This window comes from Electrophorus electricus, chromosome 7 (genome assembly GCF_013358815.1).
Source record: "Electrophorus electricus isolate fEleEle1 chromosome 7, fEleEle1.pri, whole genome shotgun sequence".
NCBI lineage: Eukaryota > Metazoa > Chordata > Actinopteri > Gymnotiformes > Gymnotidae > Electrophorus > Electrophorus electricus.
The window spans coordinates 21,223,345-21,234,308 of NC_049541.1; the positions used below are offsets into that span (position 1 = coordinate 21,223,345).

The 10,964-nt window shown below is 47.9% G+C and overlaps 1 protein-coding gene across 2 annotated transcripts; it reads left to right on the plus strand.

The window, feature by feature from the left end:
* Positions 1-33: 33 nt before the first annotated feature.
* tmpoa (thymopoietin a) lies at positions 34-10,854 on the plus strand. Of its 2 annotated transcripts, none has more exons than XM_027026637.2 (6): positions 34-674; positions 4,118-4,235; positions 5,130-5,282; positions 5,685-5,788; positions 8,960-9,063; positions 9,271-10,854. In XM_027026637.2, exons 1-6 carry the CDS (start codon positions 648-650, stop codon positions 9,608-9,610), a joined length of 846 nt encoding a protein of 281 aa, XP_026882438.2. In that variant the 5' UTR covers positions 34-647; the 3' UTR covers positions 9,611-10,854. The 2 variants fall into 2 exon arrangements, with proteins under 2 accessions (XP_026882438.2, XP_026882437.2); XM_027026636.2 differs by lacking the exon at positions 34-674 and adding an exon at positions 712-1,498.
* Positions 10,855-10,964: the final 110 nt, after the last annotated feature.

Here is a 10,964-nt window from a genome sequence, read left to right on the forward strand (position 1 = left end):
TTTTTGATTCTGTGTTTCTTTATTCGGTGTGTGTTTCTGCCCTGTTGTTGATGTTTGTTACCAAAAACAACCAGTAGATGGTAGCCTCACTACCGCTACCTGAAGTGACCTTATCTTGATTCTATCTGGGTGCGATGTTCGTTTTCCAAGCAGAAGTAGTTTCTCTTGACACGTGTCCAGGTCTCAATGTGAGGGGTCTTTAAACAAGAAGGTCCTCTTCTGAAAACAAAATGTGAACTGCAAAGGAAGGAACGCCTACCACCATTTCTTTCACAATTCAAAATTGTTTCTTTAATAATAAATACATTTATTTTTAAGCATAGAGTATTTTGCAGACCGTGGGTCACCACACCTTCAACTCCGTCATTGTAGGATATTTTTAAACTGCAACGTCACTTGTTATTAATGATCCCCAGCCTGCTGACTGAGTATTTTTGGATGACAGAAACCCTGCTGTATCTAATGTTCTGCCACTTCGGTGTCACTGTTGTGATGACGTAAAAGGACCGGATCGCCGCCCAGTACCGCGCGACTACCGTGCAGGTGTCGCTGCCGTTATGAGCACGAGCTGCATGCTAAAACTACTCATCTGTGCAGCAGTGGTTCTGTCAGCGGACGCTTGACAAGTGCTGCCCTGTGCATATCCGATGAGCTGCGGGGTAGGTGTACATCGGGTAGGTGTCGCTGATGAGGTGGCCAGGTAGGAGCGTTTCTACGTCCCAGTGAACTTTGCCTCCCAGTTCAAATGTTCCAGAAGAGCCGCTGGCATCAGGCCTAGTTTTTACATTAAACTGTAGTGGGTTGTAATGGCGATTCACCGTTAAGATTTTCTCTAGTGTGTATTTCAGATAATCTGGCTCTGGTAGACCAATAATTCATGTCACGCTTTTCCATCAACAGAAAGATGGCACAAATTTACATCAAGCGTACGAATCTAATTCTTATAAAGCGATTGACTACCTGTATTGCGCTTTGACTGACACTGTACTATCTACTTTATTAATATGATCTATTACATAAATGCCACGGGCTGATGTTCGCGTAATACCAATCCAGTAAAGATTTGTTTAGTCCTGGAGTCGTTCCTCTAACGCTTGTATATGTGGGGGCTTTAACGTGGAGGAGTTTTCCACCAATCAGAGCGCGCTTTCTTCCTCCAGATGACCAATAGCCTGCGCGCTCTTAAGATGGCCCTCGATGGCCACGAAAGTGTTGGTTAAAGACCGTAACCGCGCTAGCGAGCCCCTCCGGAAGCGCGAGAGCAGCAGACATGTCGGTCTTCCTCGCGGATCCATCGGTACTGACTAAAGACAAGCTTAAAAGTGTGCTCGTGGCCAACAACGTCGCTCTTCCGGACGGCGAGCAGAGGAAAGGGGTGTACGTGCAGCTGTACCTAAGAAACCTCACCTGCCGGAACACCGCGAGCGGCGCTGCAGGCGCCTTCTCCAGCGACGAGGAGCTGCAGCCCGAGGACACGACCGCGAGCCGCTCCGGGAGGGTGCGTGAGTGCGTGCAACCCGGGGGCTCCAGCGCGAGCCGTCGGGTTCACGCGTTTCTGGCGTTAAAATCAGGACGTTTCACACGTGATCTGAGCTTTGCGATGCGTCCAGAAAGAAAAAGTGGGCCAGCGGGAAAACGCTGCACGCGAAACGTGGCGTCGTCGTTAACGTCCAATAACGCGACATCGCAGCGGTGTGAGGAGCCGTTATCTGCTTCACACGGCGATAAAAGCAGCGACGCCGTGAAGCGCAGATGTGTGGAGGAGGCTTGACATGAGTTATGCAGATGTGGCCGCTGCGGGACTAAATAGTCCAGAACATTTTCGGTGCAACTTGCATTTTAAAACGAAAACAAACAGGCGCGGTAACTTGACGGGTAACGGGTTCCCGCTTAAATACTCGCGTGTACTCCGGTATGACTGTCACGAGCGTCCATTTAGTGAGCCGGTTTTAAGACTTTGGCCGTGATTTAAAGGGCCGAAGTGGCTCTATGGTCGTCGACACTTTTCGGAAGACCATCAAACGCAACTTTGTTGCGGAACCGAATTCCGTCAGACCGGAAATGTTGCATTACAGAAGCGTCTTTGAGACATTCAGAGAAACCCACCTCGGTGCCTTCCTCTAGTGGTTTCTGTTCCCGTTGTTTCTGCTGTTTGCCCGTTATTTAACTAACCGGGACTTTGGGCCGAAATGGTGCTGGAATGACGTGGAAAGTGTTTAAGGCTACGGAGCTGCACGTGCTTCACCTTTTATTGGTGATACTGAATCGGTTATTTGGATACTCGTAATGAAACTTCTTTGTCTGTTCGGACATTAGATGTGTGCATCTAATTAGTTCGTTAAAGCGGGTTGAACTCGGTGAATGAAGTCATTAGCTCATCGCCGGGACTGCACGTTTGCTCTCGAGCTCGATGACAGCGGCTTTGAATGTTTAGTACAGCTGTGAGCACGCGAATATCCTTGGACAAAAAGCCAAGGTTCTTCTATCTGGGTCCGATCTTCAGGATTGTGGACCACGCCAACACATGGATGTTTTCATTGTGGGTTTGGTCGCTTTATTGAGGAAATGGTTGCTTGTGAGGAATTTGGGGGAGTATGTGAGAGAGAGAGGCCTCTTTCTTTAAAGATTAGACATTATCATTGGTTTATATTACTTTCTGACCCTATATGGTATTTCACCAAATTTATTAATATGCTGTCTTAGTTACCCACACACTTGGTGTAAGTAGAAAAACTGCAAAACCTTTTTTTTTGTTTTTGAGTAGTTGCTTCAATCACATCAATATTTAATTTTCAGTGATGCAGAGATGGTGGGGAAACTGGCTAACCACATTTAATGCCTTCATATTGGAAACCTCGGTCTCTCAGCGTGGTCAGGTTTGTGTTAACTCTGAACCACTGAACGTCTCCTGGACTTGTCAGAAAACTACAGGACTTGGCACATGTTCTGGTCAGGGATCCGCGCGCATGCAGTGTTTCTAACTTTGAAGTTTAAAGTAAATAAACTACAACTGTTCGACGGTAGCTACCTGATCACCAGAACATCATGGAGCTTGAAGTAATCTTAAACTAGGCCATTTTACATACATCACCTTGGGCTATAAGTACAACATAGATGCTTCCCTTTAGAGGCGGAGCTTAGTGTGTTGCAGAGGAAAAGCCCGACTCCTTTGGAATCTGTGGGATTTATGAAAATGGCTCTTTGATTGGCCACCACTTCAGCTCATGGCATTGCTGAGGCACGTCTGAACCGTGCACCTCTCCTGCCCGTGACTGTCGTACACACACATGCGCATACACCACCTCTCCCCTACACTGCCTCCACTACTTCAGTCTGGTCACATGCTTTTGTTTTTGTCGAGAGCGAGATGGCTGCGTTCCAGAGGAATGTGACCGTAGCAGCAGTAACCCCAGTCCGTCCCCCTCTGCAGCCCTTAAACGTTTCCAGCCTGAATTATTCTTACTCTGGAATTTTCGTGCAGGCTGAATAAGATACGAGTCTTATTTGATATGTTATCTTTGTCTTTACGTCAGAGCTTTAGTTTTGACACTGAGCCAGATTCCCTGGAATGTCTCGGATTCCATCCGTTCACAGCTTGGCGTCCGTTTTACCAAGCCGTGTGCATTATAAAATTGTTCATGGATGTCAGAAGATGACACTTGCTCACAGCACCAACAGTCTCAACATGGCTGACCAATCTTGCATCTCCCTTGTTTCCTTCTCGTGGTCTTTTGTACCCTGACATCAGCCTGTTCACCCCAGGATTTCAAGCACCTGTCAGTCTGAGCTCTTGCTGTGATGGGGTTATTGTTCAGCCACAGTTCTGGTTTGTCTGCGTACACAGCTGTGTTTAAACAGCTGGCATTTGTGCTTAAATGTATGACTATTTAACATAGTTTGGGGAACTATGCTAAAATTGTGTTAACCTACAATCTTGGAAGTTTCCATGTTTTCAAAACCTGCTTTAAGTTAATTGGACTAATTGATCAAACTTCAAAAAAGAATTCTGTCCAAACAAATGACAAATTACAAGCTCATGACCAGGTTATTTTTTGTGACTTTGGGCAAATCTGTACACTTGAACGTCTTTCATTAGTGGCTGTCTGATGTCCTGCAGAAAGCCACTAAGAAAACAGACCGGGTCCCTCCCGAGGAGATGGATGTGACTGTGCTGACCAATGAAGACCTGAAGGACCAGCTTCTGAAGTACGGCGTCAGCGCGGGCCCCATTGTGGGTAAGCCATTTCTGCTCCCTTCAAGCCTGAGTTTCAGCTACGGAGGGAAACACATCTGCACTGCTGCACAGAGTTTCAAAGTATTAATACAGTTTTTATGTCTGATTTATGACGCATCACTGTTGAGACTGACATGGTGGTTCTGGCAGCTGAAAACGTTGCCCCATTACGGTTTTTATGGTTCTGTTAGCTTGTGGGCATTGTGCATTTTCCGGTCTGCTAGTTTGGCATGCATGCGTTCTTCGGGTGGAACGAAATATCTCCACCTGTTGGCTTGAAGTGTCTTTGAAATCCACGGAAATTACTTTAATTCATTTGGATTTGAGCACTAGACGGCACCCTACAGTTTGTGTGACTGGTTATCTTTGGGAAGTCTCACGGTTGTAGCATGCTGGCATTTTGTTGTTGCAGTAGTGTAAGTGTTTGCACACTTGATCTCTGCTCTCCCTACACCAGACAAGGATCTGCAGCCTTGTGCATGTGACTCTTTTGCCTTCCCGTTCATTTCTCCCGAATCGTACAGGCTTGACGGTCTTTGCGCCTGACTAACCTTGATGTCCTCACCGCGCCAACATTCCAGTTAGCTCTCGCTCAAGCACACAGGAATGAAACATTCAGTATAGACGTGTGTACACACATCCACACACATTTACTGTTTATTCAGAGCAGAGTTATTTTAATTTGTCTTTTGGAGCTACTTACAATCATCACAGTACACGGGGGAGAAAAATGAAAAGAAGGCAGCCAGAATAAAGTTCAAGAACAAAATGGAACAAAGTAAATTGGCATATTTCTTGTGATTGGAGGACATTGTGTAGGTTTGCTTCTGGGGGGGGGGGTAGAAATCGCCTCTAGGTGGCGCATGCGAGGCTGTTTGTTTGTTTGTTTTTTCAGCGTCCACCCGAAAGGTGTATGAGAAGAGACTGCAGAAGCTACTGGACCAGGGTGGTTCTGACACGACCCCCCCGCGTGCCAAGTGCACTCAGACGGGCAGCGGCTACAACGGCACCACACAGCACGCAGAGCAGTACAGTGACATGGAGGGCGGTAAGTGTGCAGGAGGCTTAGCCAAGCACGCAGCCCTACGTCTCCGCCAAACTCCCACCAAATCCCGAGCCGGCATCAGCCTCCAGAATTCCTTTAAAGTCTTAATGCCTTGCATTAGATTTCAGGAGAGGTTTGTGTGTTGTGTTTTTATCGGAGGGATGTGTCCGATGTCCCGTGTCACTATTTAGACAGTTGAAGCTTCAATAGTCGGCAGTGTTCACCATCCCAGTCGTGTGATGATTGTGCAACATGTATCTAAATATTTGACTGTTAAATGGGCCTCGGTGATATTTGCATGTTCTGACTGGTGGGTGAGTCGTGTGTGGGGTGAGTCGTGTGACAGACCCACAGCACTTTATGCCCATACTGAGCTGAATCTGTATCTGGGGTTTGTTGCATCAGAGACGACACCAGCAGACCCGGAGCCCGTCCCGGTGGTAGAGAGGCCAGTGAGGAGCAGAGGAAAGCCATCTGTTACCCCCAGAACACTCGGCAGCCGGCACAGAGTGAGAACACACACACACACACACACACACACACACACACACACGTAAATAGTTTCCCTCCCTGTTCTGCTGGCCCCATTCCTCCCGATCTCCCTCCTTTAGCTTCCTGTGTGGTTTTACTGTGTGACTCCAGCACGCGGAGCTTTTTGTTTGGGCTTCTCTGTGACCTACTCTGAGTTTGTAGCGCTGTTAACACATCTCTCCAACGTGTCCCTAAAGCTGACTGCTAGTAAGAGACACGCGTGTGAAAAATTGTACTCTGCCGAGTAGAAAGAACGCCAAGCGGTGGGTCTGCTGTGTTTTGTTCGTCAGAGGGGCAACGTTACAGGTTCACATGAAATATTCTAACCATGAATGCACAGAGTTTTCAGGGTTTTCAAACAAGCCACTTATCTGTGCGTGGAACTGTCTGTTAGGAGCCTGAGGCCACGAGTTCGGCGGTGTGTCCAGTGACGTGGGGGTGTGTGAGTACTCCGGGTGGTGCTGAGAGAGTTGTGGTGTGTGTGCATTGTTCGGTGCTCAGACGGAGCAAGAGGACGAGCCAGAAGGGGACCTCCAGGTCTGGGACGTTTGGAGAAAGTCCAGGAGATCTTCTCGTAGACTGGACCAGGCCGTCCCTGCCGGCGATGACGCTGTAACGCCACGTGTTGTGCTCACAATTCCAGTCTCTGGTTTTCCGTGCACGGTGGTTGGTCAGTGCTGTGGACAAATGCTCACAAAGACTTAACTGAGTTTCACAAAGGGCTCTTTCACCACAGCGCGTGGGGGATGAGACTTCTGGGAATGAGCACCTGTCACATCTCACGTTTTCATGGCTTCTGTACTGCGGGGTCACGCAGGCTTCTTCTCTCGCCTCATTATTATGTGTGTGTGCGTACATGTTTTCCGATGTGTTCCTTCAGGACATCTCCGAGATGCTACCTGTCCCTCACGAGAGGGGGAGGGACAGACCTTTGGTATGTAACTGTTTTGGTTAGAAGAGCCCAGAGCGATGCACCCACTCCCTGGGACTCATAAACAATGTTCTCCCATTGAAGGCGGTTCCCAGAGTGCCCACACCCCTGCTGGCAGATGAGCCAGAGTCGTCCCCTGTGAGAGGGGACTCCTGGACTGAGCCTCGGCGGTCTCGCATGCATCTAGCCCACTGTGCCAGGGACGGATTCCAGGAGGTGTGCCTTGTATTCCTTTCTTTTTCTCTCTCTCTTCCCGAGCAGCTGTGGCAAACGCGCTCCACCATGTCACCTTCTGAATGTAATTGACTTCACACCAACAGTGCACTGGTGTGACGTTACCAACACCAGTTGAGGGGAGTTGATTGGTTTGTTTCATCTTTTCGGGACATAGTGAATGCCCTCTGTTAAACTCTCCTACACATTTATGAACCTTCCTGAGAAGACCAAGAGTCCCCAGCGCATGGCAACATCTCTGCGGCAACGAGGCACTAAGGTGCCCTTACAGTCACTGAATCCACTGCTACAGGTGCATTGATTCTGTAGCGGCGGGCTGTGTTCCAATGTGACTACGGCAGGTGAGAGGACAGCCTGGTCCTGGTGACCATCTCTGTGCCAACAGGGCAGCCTGGTAACATCGTTACTACAGAAACAATGGACCTGATGGATAGAGAACATGGGCGTGTGGGATCAGCAGGGTTTGCTCCTGGACTCTGCGCACACAAGACTCTTGGTTCCATTATCGCGGAAAGTTAGTTTTATGTGGCGGGATGTTCCATTGTTGGGGGGGGGGGTGTTCACAGCAGACACTGTGTGTAGTAGTGCTTTCTGATTTTACATGCGCATCTCTACAGAAGCCGAGAGGGAAGGGGCTCATTTCCTCGTCCGACTGGTGTGCAGAGATGCAACCTTCTCTCCTCAACACTGCCCTCCTGGAGGTGACGCTTTCTGGGTCTAACGGAACACGCCAGACGCAAACTTAACACGAAATCTGTTTATTGAAAACACTTGTCATAACCGAAAAATCAAGTTTTCAAAGTGCCTTTTACTGTTCTTGTATGTTTTTAATGTCCCAGGATGGCCCAGATTCACAGGCCCTGAGCCCTAGATCACTGGAGGCCCGAGCAGCGGTAGGTACTGAGGTTACTGGACCACAGCTAGGACAGTAGACGTGTCTGAGTGATTAGGACGTTGGCTGTCCCTCCATCTTTCATTCTTTTGCACTGGTCCTGCACAGTCTCTTACTGGGTGTCCCTTGTGTAACTAAAGGACACAGAGCAGAAACGTGTCCCGCCGGCAAAGCGCCAGACGGAGCATCGATCGGCCTCAACTCCGCCATCCAGAGATTTGCTTCACGTGATGTGCCGCCTCTCCCCTCTTTCAACTTCCCCCCACCTACTCTCTGTAATGGATTCTTCCCCCAAGCCACCCTCCACCCATCTTCTGATGGTTTCTACCAACCTCCCAGCTCAACAAGACCCTCTGCCTGTTACACAGAGTTCGTCCAAGGTTTGCATCAGAAAAGTGGTGGTTTTGATGTGTACACGGCGGAGTTCCAGCAGTGGGAGAGGTTGTGTTCTAATTCTGGAGCAAAAATGGCTTTGTTTTTGTTTGTTGGGCTTATTTTGCCTCCTGGTGGTGGTGATGTTGTTGTTGTTGTTGTTGTTTTACACAAAGAAGGCGGCATTCTTACTGTGTCCACCATACCAGGAGCGCGCAGGGTCTTCTGTGGCCCAGTCGATAGGAAGGCAGAGCCATTCGGGTCCGTCGCTCTCTCCGGTCCTGCCTCCTAGTGGGCGGGGCTCAGGAGTGCTGGTAATGTCCTGGATTGACAGGAGCTCTACTGCACATGCCACTAGGGGTTGTGGCTTTTCTTTCTTTGTTTTTGTATGTGCATGCGTGCACTGTTGTACAGTAGCTACCGGGAGCGTGGGGTCTTCTTGGCTTTGTTTTTCCGTTTTCCTTCTTTTCCTTTGAACTAACAGACAGCCTCACCCTGGGCAAACAGGAAATACTCTTGATCAGAACACAACATGAACAAAACCTGCTTTAGTAGTGTTGGAACATAAAGCAAGAGCACAAGAAGCAGAAGGCAGAGATGCCAACAGGCAGAATGCCAAAGGTCAACCTGTTGGCTTCGGGCCTTTACACAGCGCTACAGAACATAGCACATTACACCCAATACTGTCCGTCTGAACAACGGTTCTGTGTCTGGGTGCAGATTGAGAAGTTATCTTGCATCGAGCAGACCCCAAAAGTGACAGAAAGAAACGTTCTCAAAGAAATGTTCTCCAGCGAGAGTCTCAATACTCCGACTGGAATCAGGTGAGCTGTGGAATAGCCCCGTCACATTGATCTTTTACACAATGTTTAAATCACGATACAGACTTTTGAACTGTGAAATAAGTTAAGTGCATAGTGTCGGTTTAATTTGTTTTATTGCTCGTGTGTGATGGTATCTTGTTTTTGACTGGTTTTAATTTTCTCTCCTCTTTTTTTTTTTTTTTTTTTTGTCTGTCTCTTCGCCATCAGTGCCACCTGTCGTCGCCCGATTAAAGGCGCTGCTGGCCGGCCCGTCAGTGACGTGTGGTTGGGTGATTTGCGTCCACGCCTCACCGAGATCAGACGGAGCAGTTCGTCCTACACCGAGAGCCGATCTGTGCCTCGCGTGAGCGCTGTTCCCTTCACCCCCTCTAGACCCATGGCGCCCCCTGCTGTACAGGCCAAGGCGCGACGCCGTGTTCCGGTTTGGGTGCGTCTGCTGCTTCTGAGCGCAGTGGCTGGCTTCCTCTTCCTGGTCTACCAGGCCATGGAGACCAATGAAATGAGTCCGTTTGGTCACGGAGGCAGCAATGCGTTAGACAGCAAATGAACGCTCTCTCGCTCCATCTTTACTTTCACCAGAACATCCCTACCCTCTTGACTCAGCAGCTACAGGACACTGTCGAACGACGCACTTTTTTTTCTTGATATGTTTTTATGATGATCATGAACCTTTCCTGTCTGTCCGTCCTTTTTCTGACTGGACCTGCTCAGACGAAGGAGCCTAGGTTATCACTGCCTTGTCCATGGTCTCCTCCAGAACCAGAAGAGGCCGTGCAGGTCAGCTGAGCCTACTTTGGGGGGTGTGTGTGTGTGTGTGTGTGTGTGTGTGTGAGTGAGAGAATACATCATTGTTTGTTTTCATGTTGGTTTTAAAGGGTGTGTGCAGGGGGGGCTTTTCTTGGTGCTGGGTGTGCCTTCGAGACGTTTCTAGGTGAAGAACTAACCAAAGGAGGGAGGCAGATCGTGTGTGTGTTGTGAACGTGTCCAAAGGTGTGCTATGAATCAGGGTTCACGGGTTAGTCTGCTAGTCCGGCTGGGCGTGCCTAAATCCAACCTACCGTTGTCAAGCCACATCAGTCTGCCTTAGCTACGCTATCATCTAGCCTAGCGATCCTGCTTTGTGGTGTTTGTGTGACAAATCCTTCATTTATTTTTACGTAACTCTAAAATGGAGTGTTATTCAATTCAGTTAACACTGCTGCCTATTAATGTATTTGTGAGTGTTTTGTTTATAGTATAATAAAGATAATGAAGACTTATGAAGCAACATTATTGTTTCAGTGTATTAGAGATTCCAGTGTCCACATTGGCTCCTGTCTAAAGAGCACAAGAAACCCTGGTAATCAAAGAAGCCTTCCGATTGGTTAAATATTCCTGCGCTTACATTTGAGAGGCGATTGCCCATGTTGACAATTTCTGAATGTTTGATTAGTTTTAATAGATATATATTTTTTTATTTTATTTTTTTTAAAATTCCCACTCTAATCCTGGATGTGTCCCACTGGCTGTGAGATGAATGCTCTCTTGAAGTACTTCTCAAACATTTAGCCAGACTACATGACAAGACTGGAGTGTTTCTCTTTAGTTTGTCATTCATTTTCTTGTATTGACATTAAAAAAAAAATACTTATAGTATTTATTTGTGGTCAGTGGGTGGATGTTGCTGAGCTGGACCTGAGTAGGCTGAACAGAACGTTCGGGTGGGGGGGTTTTATACTGTAGACAGCTTGGTGTGATTTGAAGAAAGCAAAATAAAACAAAGCTAATAAAATTAAGTTCATATCAAACTTTTGTGCTGTGCATGCTTTTCTTAGCCTGTCTGTATTTTTCTTCTTTGTAGGCTTGTTTGGTTACCAGTACACCTGGCAAATTGCAACACCTAAAAACAGCAGTGTTGACGT